At 35.0% G+C, this 20419-nt stretch overlaps 1 protein-coding gene across 1 annotated transcript in view; it reads right to left on the bottom strand.

Annotated features, from left to right (window-relative positions):
- Nucleotides 1-1246: 1246 nt before the first annotated feature.
- The window catches only part of OTOA (otoancorin), an 81493-nt gene continuing 62320 nt past the window's right edge, over nucleotides 1247-20419 (bottom strand). Inside the window, exons 27-29 of the mRNA XM_051972364.1 lie at nucleotides 18762-18859; nucleotides 15766-15961; nucleotides 1247-1311 (exon numbers count right to left, since the gene is read on the bottom strand). Coding sequence (XP_051828324.1) covers nucleotides 1247-1311; nucleotides 15766-15961; nucleotides 18762-18859 — 359 coding nt within the window. The remainder of the gene's footprint in view (nucleotides 1312-15765; nucleotides 15962-18761; nucleotides 18860-20419) is intronic.

The raw sequence follows: 20419 nt of genomic DNA on the forward strand, positions 1-20419 counted from the left end.
TTTCATCCAATTAATATTTAGAGAACAGAGAAAGTCTTCTAGTGCATTAGAAAAACATTAGAAAAATACATGGACAAAACACAAAACAGAGTGAATAACTTGTAATATATATCAATTGACCAATCAACAATCAATCAGCAAATATTTATTAAGCACTTACTACATGCCAGTACTGTGGATACAAAGAAAGGCAAAAAAAAAAGCATGATCCTTACCCTTTAAAAGAGCTTACATTCTAATGCAGGAACAGCATGTAAACAACTATGTACATACTAGATATATACAATGTGTAAAAAGGAGGTAATCTCAGAGGGAAGGCAGTAATAGTGAGAGGAAGATAGTATTGGGATTTAAGATGAGTCTTGGAGGAAGTTAGAGAAGTCAAGAAGCAGATGTGAGGAGGAAAACTCCAGGCCTGGGGGACAGCCAGTTAAAAGCATGGTCAGGACATGGTACATTATGGACAAAGAATGATCAAGAAGGCCAGTGTTGATGGACCATACAGTCTGTAAAAAGGAATAGTATTAGAAGACTGGAAAGATAGGAAGGGGGCAGGTTGTGAAGGGTTTTCAAAGGCAAATAGAAGATTTTGTATTTGACCCTAGAGGTAACAGAGAATGAAGAAGGCAGAATGATTTGGACAGATTTGCACTTTAGGAAGATCATTGCAGCAACTGAGTGGAAGGCTTGAGTGAGGAGGGACTTGTATCACAGAGACCAAGCACAGAACTATTATAGTAGTTTGGGTGTAAGGGAATGAGGGCCTAAATTAAAGTGGCTATTGTGTAAGTACAGAGAAAAAGGAATACACAAGAAATGTTGTAAAGGTAGAAATGGTAAGATTTGGCAAGAGATTGAAATAAACAGAGTGAGTTGAAGTGTCAAAAAGGACTGTGAGTTTGCAAGCCTGAGATCATGCATACTTTCAAGTGATGTGTAATTTCTATCTTTCACTGTTTAACAACCCTCTATACCTAAAAAATAACTTCTCCAATATGATGATTATTTTTGGATTATCCAGGACCACTGGGAAAGGACAAAAAGGAAAAAAAAAAAGAGGAGGAAAGAGATGACTTAGAGGAGCTATAAAATGCTTAGTGGAAACAAATCATAAAGGTTTACAACAAAAGAGGTGACCTTGAATTCTTTCATAATTTGAACTCTCTTTTTCTTTCTATAAATTCTTTTGACTCCCAATTTCCTTGATGGTTTGGTACAGATGGAAGATTTTATGTTCATAGTAAGCTCACTGAAGCAGGACCAACATAGCCCAACATAGCCAAAGGCTAAAACCACTGAAGACTGGAGCACCTAAAAAAAAAAAAGAGAGAGAAACACAAGGAATAATCTATTATGACTAATAGTGAAGTTCACCAAAGTAACCATGGTCTTCATACAATGACAAGAGGAACAATAATAAAGTATTTTTTTTTTTTTTTTTTTTAGCTTTTAAGCTCTTAATTGATGTGTGGTATTTAATACGTAGTTTTTCTTTTTTTCCTTCAATAGTATGAATGTTGAAAACTATCTTTACATGTATTTGGAAAAACAAAATACTATTGAAAATAGTAAAATCTTCTTAGCTTTGGATGTCCTCCCTGAAAGTGAGCCTAACCATAATAAATAAATAATGAATAAGTACACCTCTTCTTTGGAAAACTGAATACTTAAAAAAACTTGTTATTAACATCTTCTGGCTTTCTACATTGTCTAAATTTTCCCCTGTCCCTCTTTTTTTTCTTTCTCCCAGAGTCATCTATATAACAAAGAAAAATCCAGTGGGATTTTTTTTGGGAAGGTAAGAATGAGAAAAAATAGAAAATGAGCAAAACCAATTAATACATTGAATAGGTCTGAAAATATATGCAAAGTTCCACACTTTTAGATTTCCCACCTTTGTAAAGGAGTAGAGGGAGATGTCTTCTTAACTCCTCTCTGGGGTCGACTTGTTCTTTATAATTTTGAAACATTGTTTTGTCATTGTTGTTTTTTCTTTCCATTTCCATTGTTGTGGTCATTGTTTATATTATTTTTTTGGCTCTGCTTACTTTACTTTGCATCAGTTCATGTAAATCTTTCCAAAGTTCTCTCTATTAATCACATTCATAGCACAGTAATGCACACTATTTTAATTCTTCCTTGATACTTCTTTTAGTCAGCACTACTGCTACAAGTCATGGAGACACCTATACAATGAATATTTGACTTGTGATTTTTTCATTTTTTAAATGTCTATTATTTTATTTTCCTTTGATGCTTTGTATTTTGAATTGAATTTAGCTCAGTAGTTTTGCCAATAGTGGGAAGATTAATGGGTTGTTAAATTTTATCATTTTAATTTGGTTTTGTTGCATTTAAAAATTTTGATACATGATTTTTAAAGTATCGTTTTCCCTCTTTTCTTGATATTTTATTTCCTCTCTTTAACTGAAGTTTGTAGTTTAGTTTTTGTTTTGAATCCTCTTTCTGTTTTTTCTTTTATTTTTCTTTTCTTTTGATTGTATCTGGGCCTATAGCTTCTTTCTTGTAGCTGGTATCAAAATTATGGTGTTGTTTACTGGTTCACTTGTGTTCCTGAGTCTTTGTGACCCCGTGGACCATGACATTTGGATTCAGACAGACCAAGATTAAGTGACTTGCCTAAGGACATACAGCTAATGTCTGAGGCTACATTTGAACTCAGGTCTCAAAGTATCTTCCCTCTTTATTCTCAATTTGCTGCATTCCTGCATATAATTTACATAAGAAAGCATGTACTTAATGGTGCCCTTAGTGATTCTGCATATTATTTAGATGCATGTGGTGGAAATGGAATGGTATTACTGTCATTGCTACATATGCTGCCTATTATATTACTATTATTTGTTAATATATTATATAATTGTTACTATACTTTGTGTATTGTTATTTAATTTGCTTGTCTGCTTTGCAGTTATTTGCTACAAATTACTTGAGATTTACTACAGGATGTAGAAAGATTAACTGCTTTGTTGTAATATTACACAGCCAATTCACATTCATTGTGCAATTAATCCAATTAATAATCATTATGAACCAATATTTTGAAAAATAAAAGCTACATGTGAAATTATTTTCTACTGAACATTAATATTGATATTTGGAGTAGACCCAGTGTATATTACAGTATATTACAAAAAAGATTCTCTTAAATATAGCCATGGGCTGGTTGGGTAAACTTGTGAGAAGAATGATGATTGATTATTCTGATACAGATATCCTTTCCCAATGGCCATATAACACCAAACTATAGTAATATCTAAAAGACCAAAAGATGTATACACAATACACCTATATATAAATATATATACACACATCTATGTATATATATATGCATACATTTATATGCACATACATATATTCTTATATGCTATATTTATACACACATCTAGGTATATATATGCATACATTTATATGTACATACATATGTGTGTATATATATATTCTTATATGCTATATTTATACACATATATGTATATATATAAATACACACACACACACACACACACACACACACACAGAGCTAGGGATAAGCAAATAACAAAATAGCTGAAATTTTGAACTTCTACCAGATAGTATGATAGCAATTTATGTAAATCTTGCTTTACTGAATCAACATTCTTCCTTTTACTTGTCTCGTTGATTAGCAGTGAGAATAGATGGCTGAAGAGGGACTGAGAGAAATCACACAATTCAAGAAGTGAGTTAGAAATGCTAAGACTCAAGCTCTACACTCTGAAGACAGATGTTAAAACGATGGCAGAAATGTAATAGACTGTTATATTGGATTGTCTCTAATTCCACACAAGGTAGTTGTGTGAAAGCAGTTTGTACACATGACACATCTCAATCTATAGTCATGAAATATTAACATGATCATTTTGGACTTATGAGTCAGGAGAGGACCCTAGCACTAGTAAGAAAGAGATTTTAGTGGCCCAAGATAAGTTGTTGCTATCACCAAGAAGTGTGAGACTTTGCCTTCCATTCATACTACATCTTTGAAAAGTAGCAAACCTTTGGATTTTGTCATCATCGACTTTCTATCTCTGGAAAGAGATCATAAAAACATAAATACTAGGTAGATGATGACTGAACATTTGGTAAGATAAGCACAAACATATTCAAGCAGGAACCAGAAAGCTTTCATTATTGTTAAAGTGTTGTGGAAAAAATATTTCTCAAGGCATAGACTTTCTATCAAGATCCATTTAAATCAAGGCACTGCTCCTGAAAACACATCTGTCAAGGAGAAGTGAGTTTTGGATGGCATCATTTAAAACCATCTACACTTTACTACCCTCAATGGACCCATAACCTGAGTTTCCAATTGTATACTGCTGATCAAGTAAGGAACACAGATTGGAAGATCTCTATGGAGTCAACATGTGGCTTTCTTAGTAAACACGTGCAAGTCCACTAGGAATAATGACACAGGTTCCATATCCTATCTACTGATGTTTGGGTGAGAGCCAAGCTTACCTACTGACATGTTTTGGAGAGTACATGGTAGACTACAGACACTCACATCCAGTATACTTCTTGGCTGAGAGAGAAGTTGAAATAAGCTTAATACCTACTTACAACACCAGTTCAGAAGACTGCTTTAAGAAATAAATGAGCATATAATACTCAAATCTCACTGTCAAGATCTTCAACAAAGAACCAGTTTTGCTGATGCCAATGGGGACATATAAATTAGCAGATAAATGGAAAGATACTCCATTCCTGGATATGGAAAGATTGAGCAAGATGCCTTTTTACAAAACCATCCTAGAGATTTGTATTTCTAAAGGCAATTAATTCACCAATTTTTGCTGAGAAGGGAGTTGTTTGAACTCCTAGATAAGCAGTTGAAGACTGATGCACACCAGCCTCACTGGATTCTTGGCAAAAGATACCTACCATCAGTTGCACAAAAGCTATTTGAACCATATAATGGCTCAGAAATTGACACTTCAAGAGAATTTGTGTATAAACCATTCCAGTATCTCTGCCAAGAAGTCCCTAAAATGGGGTCATAAAGAGTCGGACACCATTGAAATGACAGAACAAAAATGACAGAAAAATCCTCAGCAACTTGAATAAGGGGAGAAGACTTTCTTCCTATCTGAAACTTCAACTGTTGAGATGTTTAGGGCATAGAATACAATAATGCTGCCAGTTAGTCTGGGCCCTCCACATGTTCAGTTTCAAGATGTTAAACTATAACTCTAGAACTACCAGGGACAGATAGGTTAATATGTCATAAGATATCTAAGTCTTTTAAATTTGTCTATTTGACTAATTTGAAGGAGAAACTAGAGAAATGGTTACTCACATAGCTAGATGGCATAGCTAACGTCTACCAACTTAACATCTTTAGTATATAATTGCATATAGTTATATACTTGCTATGTTATGCATGTATATGCATGTATACAATATGCATTGTAGCATATGCAATGTTCTGCACAAAATTTAAATCTATATCACTAAAATTGTCCATCAAATATATTTTTACTGTTCTGTGTATTTTGCAAATATTGTTGCTGTATATTTATATAATATATACAATACAATAACTGGAGATGATTAACTAGGAGAGTAAGTTAATATTAGTTAATATTCCTTCTTCCATTAAGAGCTGATTATGATTGCTGTGATGTTTAATTTTACCTGTCAAGTGTGCTACAACTGTAAGGTATTGCAAAATTTTGACCTTTGAAGAAAAAGTAGTGGGATGCCAGAAACTGGTATCCTATATTTAACTTTAGAGCCTGAGAAGATTTACCCATTACCCATTCCTAAGGAAGCAGGAAGAAAAAAAGCTTTCATGAGAGAGGATGATATCAGAAAAGGTATTGGGGATGAGCAGAGAGATGCATGTTAAATGTCACTGCTGCTGGCACTGCCTCCCACTACTACCAGGACTGAACAGTTAGGAAAAAATGATGAGATACAAAGGTTAGTTGCTGAGTAGCTACAGTTTTGTTATCTCTGTTGCCAAAGTGGGAAACCCTAGTAGTATTTGAACTTTTCCTATCACTCTTATACTCTCAGTTGAACGGTATTCCCAATGTTTGTCCCATAAGTCCATTTGATTTCTGGGTTTGTTTAGGGTTTTTTGACCATTTGTTTTTTAAAAAATTAGTTTTTGTAAACTGCAATGTCTTTTTAAGATAGAGTAGTAAGAGCTAGTATGTGTTTCCTATGGGGTTAAACGCAACTGAGAAAGAAACAATTGTGTGATAAAGTACCTATAGGCAGAGATTAAATGTAATTCTAGCTGGGAGACATTAGCTGACAAAAATACAGAGGATCAATACTTAGAAATAGTTCTAAACACTGTTTTATCACACTCCAACAGCAGAGAAAAATATCACATGAATCTAGGAATAACCTGAGCCTAAAATAGCACATGTGAAAAAGGGAAAGAGACATCTGGAGTCTTTATAAATTCTTCTGAGGCCTATTGCTTCAGGTATCTTTGGTTTTTTTGCACTCAATAAACTCCAGTGCCTTCTCTTAGCTCCAGGATGAAATATAAAGTGCTGTTTGGCTTTCAAAATCTTTCACAACCTAGTCCCCTACTGTCTTTCCAGTCTTCTTAGACTTTATTCTTCTCCATAGCCTTTACAATTCAGAAACACCTTCCTTTTACTTGTTCTTCTCTTCATTTCTTGATTTTAAGCCTTTTGATTAAATGTTCTCCTTGCTTGGAATGTGCTCCCTTTTCATTTTGGTCTACTGGTTTCCCTATGTCCCTTCAAGTTGTTTCTAGTCCCACTTTCTACAGGAAATCCTTCCCCAACTATTTCTTTTCCTATTTCCCATTCTCAGTGCCTTCTCTTTGAGATTGGGTCCTGATTGATTCAAATTGAATATAAATAGCAATAATTTCTGCTTTGGCTAGAAATCCTGAAGATATTCCCCTCCCAGATTTCTTTATTTAGATTTTTCTCTTTTTTTGACAAGTGAAAGAAGAGATTCTTTGCCTCAACATACTTAAAACTGAATACTTGAAAATTTTAGTTCAAAAAGGCCAAGGTCTCTCATTGCATCCAGGGCTCTGGAGGGGAAAAGGAGGTGACCCTGCCCAGTCCTTCCTCACTTAAATCCAAATTATGTCATGGCATCACTTCCCTGATGTTGTTGTTTGTTGTTTGTTCTCACAGTCCTCTTCAAGAACAAAGAACAAACAACAACACATTCCATCTACTCTATACAAATTTTGTACATACATAGTTGGTTGTTAGTTGGCTCCTTCCATTAGAATCTTCCTGAGAGCAAGAACTCTATTTTTTTCTTTCTATATATCCCCAGTATTTTGCATGGTTCTTGACATGTGGATATGTGCTAATAAAGATTTGTTGACTTTTAGCCTGGAAGGTTTGATGAAACTCCTTCCCCAAAGTGGAGAAAAGAGGGCAGAGACTTAAGAGAAAAACATATCCATTACCTAATGGAGAAATTGGAAATGAGAATATCACTAATGTAAAAGGAGGGAGGAAGGTCCATCAAGGAGTAATTACTTCTAAGCACAAGCACCTACTACCCTATTCAACTGACAGACTATATCCAGACCCAAATCATGCTTAATATTCAGGTAATCCAAAGATTTTATTAGGTGACCCATTACAATACACAGTTATTCTCATGACTTCTTATGTTTTTATCACTTGCTCTGGGAATAGTAATCAAAAACTACTTCCATTGCTTCTGGAAAGAGCATGACAATCTTTGCCCCTTTGTTCCATTCATCATCCTTGAGATTCAACAGGCCAAAACTACCACTATTTCATGTATACTATCTCCCCTAATTAGAAGGTAAGATCTTTGAGGATAGGGATTGTCATTTTTATTTTTGTACCTTACTTCCCAGTACTTAGCACAGTGCCTGGAACATAGTAGATGCTTAATAAATGCTTTTTCATTCTTGAAGAACAAATAAAAGAAAGGTAATCTAAGTTCAAAGAACTGAAGCTTCATCAACTTTCACCCAAAACAATACTGCCTTCCTCAACTTTGTAATCTTGCTGAAAGATCTGTTTAAAAAAAAAAAAAAAACAGAACAGTGGGATAGTGGAACAGTAGAGAAGAAATAAAGAGTAGTAGAAGAGTGAGCAACAACTAATCAGAGTTACCCTGATAATTTCTTTACTAGAAAAATAGACCCACAAGAATATTCCTTTTAGGAAATAAAAAAGGATGAAAAACTCTTTTGTGGGGAAAAAAGCTCCTCTGTCCAAATTTACTCTTATAAAAAATAAATCTTGAAGACAATGTACATTCAGACAGATTCTTAGTTACTCAAAAACTGCTAATCCATTATGGGAATATTTTGGCTAATTTGCTTCTCCTCCTCCTTGAATTTATTGCTCATCATTTTATTATTATTTGTTAAGTTTGAGAGTAAAAAAGTAGGTAAATCAGGCATCAAGCAATATTACGTATTGGGTCTAACTCTGGTAAATTAAATGCATTGGGGTGAATAGCTATAGTTGAAGGAAGTTGGGAAAGTGATTTTTATTTCTGTCAGTGTGAAGGTGTGACCGCACATAACCTGAACCTTTGATCCTATGACAGTTTTTAACTACTAACATTTTAACTAAACTCTGACCTCAAGTGAGCAGGACATTGGTTTAGCAATCTCAAATGAAATCAATAAGCATTTATTAAATGTTTTTCTATGTGCCAGGCATTGTGCTAAGCTCTAAGGATACAAAAAAAAGACAAAAAAAAAAAAGCCCTAATCCTGATTCTCAAAGAGCTCACAGTTTCACAGTCTATTTTGCTTCAAGAAGGAGAGGGATCCAATTCTGTTTGTCCTCAGATCAAAGCAGTAATTGCAAGTAACAATGGCAGATTTAGTCTGAAGGCTAGGAAAACTTTCCAGAAATCAGATTTATTCACAAAGGGAATGGGCTGCCTTGAGAGGAAAAGTGACCTTTTCCTCTCAAGGCAGCCCATTCCCTTTGTGAATAAGGAAAAGGTCACTTTTCCTGAAGGTCTTCTAAAACTAGAGGTCCACTTATCAGAAATGTCAGTTTGATTAATTTTTTCATCAAGTTTCCATTTTAATTGGCAGCAAATCATTACTAAGCCAGTCAATTCCTTCAAATGCTTGGAAGGAGCTAAGGGATTAAAAATCAGTTGCAATAGATTTGAGTCCTTGGTAGGTTTAGAGTCCTGTCTTGGAAACAAGTAAAATCCAATTGAGGGATGGAGAAGAAAAAACTGGGATGCCAAAGTCAAAGGGACAGACAAAAAGTTATAATGAGGTCTGACCTAGGAGAGGCAGTGTGGTATAATAAAAAGAACAAAGAAATTGGAGTCATAAGGCTAGATCTAAATTTTATCCTGCCTAGTTACTTGAGATGAGTGACAATTTTAGGTATAAGTTAGACTAGACAACTTTTGAAGTCCTTTTCTCCTGGCTCCAGGACTATGCTTTATTCACTTCAACATCTAGCTGCCCCTTTGTTTTTCCTCCCCCCTTTTTTGAGGCAATTGGGGTTAATTTACTTGCTGAGGGTCACACAGTTAGAAAGTGTCTGAGGCTGGAATTGAACTCAGATCCTCCTGATTCTGAAATCCTTTCCAAGTCAAATTCTGACCTCATTTGTTACCTCTTTGGGTCTCGTTTTCCTCATCTGTAAAATAAAAACATTACATAGATAATTGCTAATGTCCCTTCTTTTTCTAACTCCTATGATCTTTAGTTAGAAGACCTGGATCCAAAGCCATTCTCCAAGATTTACTAGCTATAATATATTAACTGAGTCATTTAAATCTCTGAGACACTATTTCTTCATCAGTAAGATAGATAAAATAACACTTGTTCTAGATTTCTCATAATGATGCTATGAGAAAAACTGTCACAAAATTTCAGAATTAAAAGGGACCCCAGAGTCTATCAAGTCCAATAATAAGTGAATGATTAAAATTTTAAAAATCTATCCCTGAAATCTCAAAATATCTTACAAAATATAAGATTCCAGTCCATTACCAGTTGTTTTAACTTTTTGTCTTGTTGCTGGACTTCAGTGACTCTGGAAGAGAGAGTGAGATTGATGACTTTTCATAGCTACACCTCACAAATTCAATTACTCTCTTGATATCTTCGAGAAAGAAGAACAGTGAGCTGACCAAAAATCTACTCTTTAATACTTCTAACAAGTGATTATTGTTTCTACTTGAAAACTTCCAAAAAGAAGAAGGAAGAAATGAAGGAAAGGAGGAAAAAAAAAGAAAGAAAGAAAAGGAGAAAAGGGAGGGAGGGAGGGAGGAAGAAAGGAAGGGAAAAAGGGAGGAAAAAGAAAAAGAAAGAAAGAAGAGAAAGGAAGGAAGGGGGGAAAGAGGAAGGCAGGAAGAAGGAAGGGAAGGAAGGAAGGAAGAAGAGAAGGAAGGGAGGGAGTCAGAAATAGAGGGAAGGAGGGAAAAAGTAAGAAACAAAATAGAACAAATTTGTGTCTTTGCAGCTTTCATTCTTTGCTTCTAGTTCTGTCCTCTCATGCTGTTAGACCCTGGATAGCAGGCCATACACCGCTCCCCTCCCCTTTTTCATTTATGCAATTAGACTTGGAAAATTTGAGTTTAAAAAGAAAACTTTAAACCTTGAGGCTCTGACTCCCCTTCACATACCATTGCGACACAATGAAGGATAGAAAAGAAAAACAGTCTCCAGGTGCTTGCCTCTCCGACTTCATCCCTGTCCAAAAACTACCCTGGGAATAGAATTATTGTTAAGGATAATCTCGTGTCCTGCAGTTATGCCCTTTTTATAGCCCCTATCTCTCCAAGAAGGGTCCTACTCCCCTATCTGATAAGGTCTGAGCCACAATCACCAAGTTATAAATACCAAGTTAACTCCTCTCTCCCTGCCTTTGAAGTAAAGATAACAACAGCTGCAAGACTAATTGCATTCTCGCTTCTGTATTATATTCTGTATTATATAAACGGTGTGCCTCAGTTGCTCTGGACCGAATGCTTTGGGAGTATTTTCCCATTTCGGTCAGCTAGCTCAAACTCTCCACATTAAAGATCAAAAAGAATCTCTTCTGGCCTCAGTTTCTCTGGCATTACAAAGCCAAGCAGAAGGCTCATTCCTCTTCCACATGAGAGGTATCATGTTCCTGCCAATTCTTTTTGCCAGTATGAACAACCCCAGTTTCTTCAAAGGATCCTTGTGGGCAAAACTGAAGTTAAGTTGGGGTGATAAGAACTTTGACCCCGGGTGCTGAAATGTAGGAAGCCCGGATAGCCCGGCATAGGAACAACTGAGGTAGCAACTAATTAGCAAAAATGACTAAAATGGGAAGCTACCATTAGGTGGCAGCATGTCCCGCTAGAGCTGCTCTGATATAATGAATTCTTCCTAAGGGCAGAGCTATCCCGAATCTTCTAACTGAATTTGTCTTTTTTTTTTTTTTTTTAAATAACTTTTTATTGATAGAACTCATGCCAGGGTAATTTTTTACAACATTATCCCTTGCATTCATTTCTGTTCCGATTTTTCCCCTCCCTCCACCCCCTCCTCTAGATGGCAAGCAGTCCTTTACATGTTGAATAGGTTACAGTATATCCTGGATACAATATACTGAATTTATCTTTAAAAAAATTTGAGGGTAGGGCATGAGTTTGAAGAAGCTTGTTCCAGGGCATGGAAAATGTCAGTTGTGACTCTATTTGTATGATATGATCTGCAGTTCCCTGTTCTAGACAACTTCTTGATCAATATCCTTCCTAAAACATAGTGCCCCAAACTGGACATAACATTCCATTTTTTTTTTTTTAATTACAGGAGAGTATAACATAACTTTCTTGTCTGGAAAAACTACTCTGATACAGAATTTGTGGGGTTGTGTTTTGTTTTTTGCTTAACTCTTTTTGAGCTCATGAAGTACTAAAATCTCACAATCCTTTTTTCCCCACATGAATTGCTGACAAGCCATACTTTGCACACCATAGAATTTATAATGAATTTTTTTTAATCCTAATGAAATTTCAGTTTTTTGAATCCATTTCATCATTCTAGTTTATTGATCTTTTTGTATCCTTATTGTCATCAAACTCTCCTCTCAGCTTCATGATAACTGAAAATTGGGTAAAAGTAACATCTCTTCAAGCCACTGGTTTGGATCGTCCAACCAATTCTGAATCCGTGTGTGTGTATGTGTGTGTGTGTGTGTGTGTGTGTGTGTGTGTGTGTGTATGAGTGATTGTGTGTCCATCCTGTCCACAAGGAAGGCATGTGAGACTTAATCAAATGCCTGGTAATTTATAAAGCTCTAAAAATTTGGAAGAATTGCTACTGTTATTGTTGTCAAAGCCACTAAAATACAGTTAGGCAACAGAGGAACCAGAACAGAAATCAGCAGTCAAGAAATCAGGGAATTATTCAGGGGTGCACATAACTCTAAACATATTGAAGAAACAGGTTGCTGAGCAACCATAGGGCTCTCTCTCTGGCTTCCTCTTAACAGCAAGTTGGGGCATGTTAAACTATTCCCTATGAACCTTTTCTCCCTTAAAGGAAATAACCCACTGGGATCCAAAAGCTATTTCCAAAATTTTCCTCTTATAAATCAAATTCAATTAGGATAAAAATTCTATAACAAAAACCTTATAAATTCTAATCAATGGCCCATTTGACTGAAACAGTAGTCCAACCAAATTCCAGTACAGCTAATGAAAGGGGATGATTCCTATCTATTTAATCTTTGGAGATTTGTCCTATGTAGAAAACAAATCTCAGTAAATTATTAACTTTCTGTAGCTAAGCAGGAAGAAAAGGGGATGATAATCTTGGCTCAAATATATATTGATAGATTTATATAGACATAGATACATAGAGGTATAGTTATACATATATATATATATATATATTTGTCTCATATCTGCCTCTTTATTTTGAAACACATACAGTGTGCCAACCCATTCTTTCCTCATAGAAATACAGAATCTGAAAAGATAAAATCCGAATTCTGATATTTCTCTTAAATTTCTGCAAAGAAATATACATGCCAATCTCTACCCCTACTACCTTCATCATTTCCCCCAGCATCTCATCACTTGCTTCTTTGGCAAAGCCTAAGTTCCACCTAATCAATCAATAAGAACTTATTAGGCACCTACAATATCCAGACACTGTATTATATTTTGAAAATACAAATATAAAGAATAACATAAAATAATATTTATTTTCCATAAACTAGAAGAAGTGAAGATAGATATTGTATGAATCTCAATTTTTGTCAGTTTTTAAGAATCCAGAAAAGTACATATGCTAACCCACCTTCATAGACATACTGTGCTCCACTCAGTTTACCTTTAAGAAGCTATCAAGTCCATTGAAAAACAGAGAATTACTACACTCTAATAATTTCTCTGGAGTTTTAAACTCATTCTTGTCTCTTCACATTCTTTTTCTCCATTTTCCTCTGTTTAATCTGTTGTGCTCACTCTGCAAATTGTATCCACAGGTCATATTTCATTTACCTTCTGTGGGGAAGCCTGACTTTTGGGCTACATTACAATTTTGCTTTATTAAATATTGCTTTAAATAAATAGGTCATTGGCTAGAGTTTACAAATATCTCTGTTCACATAATTATTTCTGTTGTAATATTTGTCCTTTGATCAGCACTTTAAATGAATGTTCATTTCAGATGATATACACTTTCTATTGGAACTTCTTCCCAAAAGAAGTAAAGATGGGGATTCTTTTGGATATGTGATATTTTTCTTTAAACTTTTTCAGGTCTACTTTGACTAATCTGTTGGAGAACACTTAAATGCACTCAACAATGAAATAGCCCTTAACTGAAAATGCCATTAAGTACACATAATGGCAGCATTTCTATTATTTATGATCTAAGTAAGTGATTTGTACTTGGTTGTCCTAGGGGAGACTTTCCACATTCCAAGGAGTCCAGAATTTTTTTTGTATAAAATGATACATCACTTAAGTATCACTTGCATTTGTCCACATATACAGGATGATAACATTTATTTTCATAAATTTCCAAAATAAAATTTGATTTGAGTAAATACTTAAGTTGCTGGTGAAGAGGAATAAGGAGAAATAACTCTAAGTAGCTTTGATTCTATTCTATCTTCTGGATAGGTATCTAATATCTGTCCTATCTTTCCCTTCTCAATTTACCTCTTTCTTTCTTTTTCTTCTTTTCTAAAGCCCTAAACAAGAAGATGATATTTGGGGAGGGGAAGTATATATAAAATTGGGGAAGAGATTCATGGAATTCCTTTTTTTCTTCCCTTCTCCACCTTTTTTTTTTTTTTTTAAGAATATATACACAAATACATATATGTATCAACAATCAAATCAAGTCAACATGCATATGGCTCTAAACATATGTATTCTAGAAACATCAACTTGAATCATTATTTAATGTGGGACCGGGAAGAAAAGGGGGAATTGCCATGATTCTCTTCCCTAATCTTGATCATGTTTATTTTAAATCAAATTAGCAAACTTATGAAGCATTTGTTATGTATCAGGCACTGTGCTAAGTGTTGGGAATACAAAGAAAGATAGAAATAGTTCCTGTTATCAAGGAATTCACATTCTGATGGGAGAGACAACATGCAAATTATTATATACAAACAAGATAGATTGATAGATTGAAAGATGATCAACATAAACACACACATATATACATATATATTAAATTAGAGATAATTTAAGAAGGAAGGCAAAGATATTCCTGGTGCCTAGGAAAAGCTTACAGAAAAACAAGATTTTAGCTGAGATCTGAAGGAAGTCAGGAAGCCAGGAGGCAAAAAAAATGAAGAACAGACTTCTAAACATGGGAGACACCCAGTGAAAATGTATGGCCTCAGGACACATGCATATATAGTAACAGATCTGTGACTTCTTTGTTATGGACATCTTCTAGTAAGAAAAGTTCTCCTAACTCAGACAGACAACTGTTCTGCACTTTATAATTTTAAAGAGTGATTCAAAGAACTTATTTGACCATATTCGCACAGCTTGTAAACATAAGAAATGAGATGAATTTATGTATTCTTGACTCCAGAGCCAGTTCTCTCTCCACTACATTATGCTGCTTCTGATATCTATGCTATATCATTTACTTTTTTTATTATCAATGACCCATGAACTACATTACATGGACTGAATATACCTTTAAAAAAAGGGAAGAAATACCAAGTGAGGTGAATTGTAGATGTAACCATATGGATGTAATATCCAAGGTCAATTTTAGATGGATGTGTGACCTAAAAAATTTATATAATGTCTTTTTTCTCTTATTCCATACCACTACTCCCTACCAACATTTTCATTTCAGGTGAAATTGATTAAAATGAAAGAGTAGTCTTGAAGGAGAAAGGTAATCGTGGGCCTTAACGAATATGGGAGAAGGGCATGATATAATTCCACTTGTTTTAAAACCTCAATGATGGCAGCCTGTATTTTTTTTCTATGTTTCTTGTGCACATTCATGAAAAATATCTATCTTATTATCAGCTAGTCGAAGCTACTTCCCCTGTTCTAACATCATTAGCTAGTCGATGGTCACTACAGATAAATGGGACCTATCTCCAAAACTTGATACCTGAGTATTTACCCTAATTTGTTATATTTAAGGAATAACTTGGGCAGGAGAAAAGAAGGGAGAACTGTCTGAAATTTGTTGGGCACATCACTCTTTGGTGTAGTGTATTGCATATGTGTGTGTTGTAGGAAGGAAAAAAAGGATAGAAATGTGGCTTTGCTCACAGTCAGAGGAAGGGGAATGTGTAATGCTGGTGGTACCCATGTTCAGGGATGCTTCTGGCTGGAAGCTGGTCTTGGCGCCATCTAGTGCTAACTGGAGACTCTGCAGCTGCAGCATGTTAAGGTGTCTCCTCTGGGGCTCTGTCACCCAAGCAGCATTCTCAGGACCCATACTGGAGATCTGCTCTGGAGACAGTTCCTGCAGGTTGGTAAAGAAGACAAACACCCTCTGAACATGTCACCCCAAAGATTAAAAAAACTAGAGGTCTTCACATGTGCAAAAGTGTTTGTGGCAGCCCTTTTTATAGTGGCAAGAAACTGGAAACTGAGTGAATGGCTGAATACGTTAAGGTATATGAATGTTATGGAATATTATTGCTCTGTAAGAAATGACCAACAGGGTGATTTCAGAGAGGCCAGGAGAGACTTACATGAACTGATGCTAAGTGAAATGAGATGAACTAGGAGATCATTGTACATGGCAACAAGACTATACAACAATGGTGGCTCTCTTCAACATTGGGATGATTCAAACCAGTTTCAATTGCTCAGTGATGAAGAGAGCCATCTACACCCAGAGAGAGAAGCATGGGAACAGAGTGTGGACCACAAGATAGCATTCTCACTCTTTCTGTTGTTGTTTGCTTGCATTTTGTTTTCTTTTCCAGTTTTTCCCCCCTTCTTGATCCAATTTTTCTTGTGCAACAAGATAGCTGTATAAATATGTGTACATATATTGGTTTTAATATATATTTTAACATATTTAACATGTACTGAACTACCTGCCATTTGGGGAGGTGGGGGAAAGGAGAAGATAATTTGGAACAGAAGGTTTTGAAAGGATCAATGTTGGAAAATTACCCATGCATATGTTTTATAAATAAAAAGCTTTAATTAAAAAAAGAATACATCAATAACTAATGACTCTGTGCTATTTTCTTACTTGTATAAATTTGTTAAAAGATTGGTCTATGTACATATCAAGAGTATCTTTGATGAAATATAAGAAAGAAACAAGAAAAAAGAGAGGCCTTTCTTTATAGCAAATTGCATCTTCATGGTTCCACAAATGATGACAAGAGTAGTGGAATATAACATCCTATTGTTTGTTGCCAAGCTTTGACTTGGCATAACAAAATGTAATCTTAAAAGTTGTAGTCCAACAAAGTGCCTCCCATGCAAATATTGCCAGATGCACTGATAATGATAACATTGCTCAATAATCTTCTGATTATCATATCAAACAGAACATAAAAATAGGGAGCTCACCACAAGTATTAAGGAGAATGTCCTTTACATTTGAGGGTAGGAAGGATTTACTACAAATGATAAAATTCTCCAGATGCTAGGTTAATTTTTTTTTCAGACATTGAGCTAGTTGCATAGAGTCCTAAAGTATCATAGAATCATCTGAATGAAATCCATGACTATTTGAAAAAAGTTGGACCAGACATTCACACTGAAAATATGTGAAGCACAAAAAAAAAGTTGATGCACAGGTATTGTTCAGATTATGACATTCAGTTGGGCAGGATAGGTCATTAGTATGTGTGTCTTGTATAAGCGCTAGAGATAAACAAGGATTGGGCCCAGAACTAAAGTGGAAGAAAAAAAATTAGCTCATTTTTTTGGGGGAACTGTGTGATGCTTTTAAGGATATCAAATTGTGCCCTGATATAAAAAATCATATTTTTAACACTGACATTCCCTCAAATATGTTATAGCTACAAATTATGAGACACTATGATCTTAGAAGATTAAGTTAGAATTGACCCAAAAGCAACAGAAAGATACATGTTAAGTGTGGGTAGCCTGCAGCATATTCCCAATGATGGTTTGGGTACAAAACGTAGTAGGGGATATCATAGACACACCTTTGCCCAGAAAATGTGGTGAATTGAGAATTGGGGGATAAGGAAGTGATCTGAGTATTGCTGTGGTGACTGTAAAATATTAAAAAGACCTAGAGGAAAATTTTTAGCATTTAAAGGAGATTCTTTATGGGGGAGCTAAGATAGGACATAGACCAAAAGAGGCCTGGAGAGTTTATGATCCATATCAGAGGAGGGAGAACCCTTAATGAAGAGAACATATGTCCATCAAAGCATCAAAATATGATTTTTCTTAGAACATTTTGTGCCATTCTATTGTACTGAACACATTGAATTCTATCTAGAGTTATTTTTGTACTTTTCTTCTCTCCCTACTCCCAACAGATTATAAGCTCTTTGAGGGACAATACCATGAGGCTTTTTTTTTGTATCTATCTCAAAATCTTGTACAATATTTTGCATATAGATGATTCCAAAAAGTGTTTCTTGCTTCTGTTGACCCACTCTTCTATTTTTTAAGACTAATGGTTAAGAGTGAAAATGACAATGCCCAGTGACATAACATAATAAGAATTTGTTCAAGGGAGTTGTGCAGGACTGGTAGACAATCTTGTTGGAGGGCAATGAGACTGTATGAGATAGTGGAGATGACTATCAAATGATGAAATTGTGCTTTTGACCTAAACTTGAATTGTGACTTTGCCATTTACTACCTATATAAGTATGGGCAAGTAATTTAACTTTTCTTTCTTTTTCCCCATCTTTAAAATAAAAGAATTGGATCAGATGGTCTCTAAGGTCTCTTCCAGCTCTAGATCCTAAATCCAATGCTCAGCTTTATTAACCACTGCTTTTATCTACCCATAATAGCATTCCTATATTAATAGTTTATCTCTCTCTCTGTCTTTGTCTGTCTCTCTTACACACACACACACACACACACACACACACACACACACACACACACACGAAACAGGACAGTTGCTTTAAAAAAATTCATAACTCAAGATGATGAGGATGATATCATGGGGATATTCTATTCTATTCTATTCTATTAGGATAATTCACACAATAATGTAGATTCCTTATAACTTAGAATCCTATTCCTCATCACTCTCTTGTATGAAGAAAAATGGCTTTAGCACCTGTTTGTTCTTTAGTACTTACTTTGAAGATCTTCTCAGGAATGCATTTTATGGCTGATGGCTGGAAATAAGGCATTAAATCCTTATTAAGCATCCTTAATTCTTCCTTTGTTAATCCAGCTAGGGGAAAAAAATTTAGATCGTTTATTCCCTCATGAACACCTAGTTTTTTTTTTTCAAAGTGCAGTGCAAGAGATCCAATTTTCCCACCACAATAATCATTCCTTAAAAGATTCTTAAATATTGCACTAGGAAAACAATTCTTTGCAACAATTCATCAAAAAAAAAGAACACATTGTAAACCTCAGTCATTTCACTAATGTACTGCCTATGTCATATGCAAGAAGCCACATGCTTATTAATATACTGACTAATGATTAAAATAATGTGTTTTTCCACATTAGATCACAAAATATTTACACACACACACACATACACACGTGTGTTCAAATTCAGTTCAAATTCAGCCTCAGATAGTAATTAGGTGTGTGACTCGGGGCAAATTACTTAATCTTTGGTTGCCTCAGTTTCCTCCTCTGTAAAATGGGGACAATTATAGCACCAATCTCTCCTGTTTGTTGTAAAAATAAAATACAATAATATTTGTAAAGCAATTAGAACATTGCTTAGGACAGTAGATACCATATAAATGTTACCTATTGTTAATATTGTTCTAATATATATTGTAGTTAGTAATAAAATGGTAGGTAGGTGATTGGATAGAGTACCAGGTGTAGCGTCAAGAATACTCATCCTGAATACAGAGAGGACTGGCGAGACTTACATGAACTGATGTTAAGTGAAATGAGCAGAACCAGGAGATCATTATATACCTCAACAATGTTTGAGGATGTGTTCTGATGGAAGTGGATCTCTTCGATAAAGAGATCTAACTCAGTTTCAATTGATCAAGGATGGACAGAAGCAGCTACACCCAAAGAAAGAACACTGGGAAATGAATATAAACTGCTTGCATTTTTGTTTTTCTTCCCGAGTTATTTATACCTTCTGAATCCAATTCTCCCTGTGCAACAAGAGAACTGTTCGGTTCTGCACACATATATTGTATCTAGGATATACTGTAACCTATTCAACATGTAAAGGACTGCTTGCCATCTGGGGGAGGGGAAAAATCGGAACAGAAGTGAGTGCAAGGGATAATGCTGTAAAAAATTACCCTGGCATGGGTTCTGTCAATAAAAAGTTATTTAAAAAAAAGGATATAAACAACTATAATACAAAAAATGATACTAATTGTAAGGAAACTAAAAAAAAAAAAAAAAGAATACTCATCCTTCTGAGTTCAAATCCAGCCTCAAACACTTAATAGCTATATGATCCCGAGAAAATCATTTAACTCTGCTTGCCTCATTTTCTTCATCTGTAAAACAAGCTGGAGAAGGAAATGGCAAACTACTCCAGTGTCTTTGCCAAGAAAATCCTTAAATTGGGGCCACTAGATGGTGCACCAGCCTTGGAGTCAGGAGAACCAGAGTTCAAATCTGACTTCAGACACTTCATACTTCCTAACTGTATATCCCTGGACGAGGCATTTAATCCCAATTGTTTCATTAAAAATAAAATAAACGAAAAAAAAAAGAAAACCTCAAAATGGAGTTGTGAAGAGTCTTACACAAAAAGGAACTAAATAATATTAGAATTAGAGAATGAAAATACATT

Source organism: Antechinus flavipes, chromosome 1 (assembly GCF_016432865.1).
Source record: "Antechinus flavipes isolate AdamAnt ecotype Samford, QLD, Australia chromosome 1, AdamAnt_v2, whole genome shotgun sequence".
NCBI lineage: Eukaryota > Metazoa > Chordata > Mammalia > Dasyuromorphia > Dasyuridae > Antechinus > Antechinus flavipes.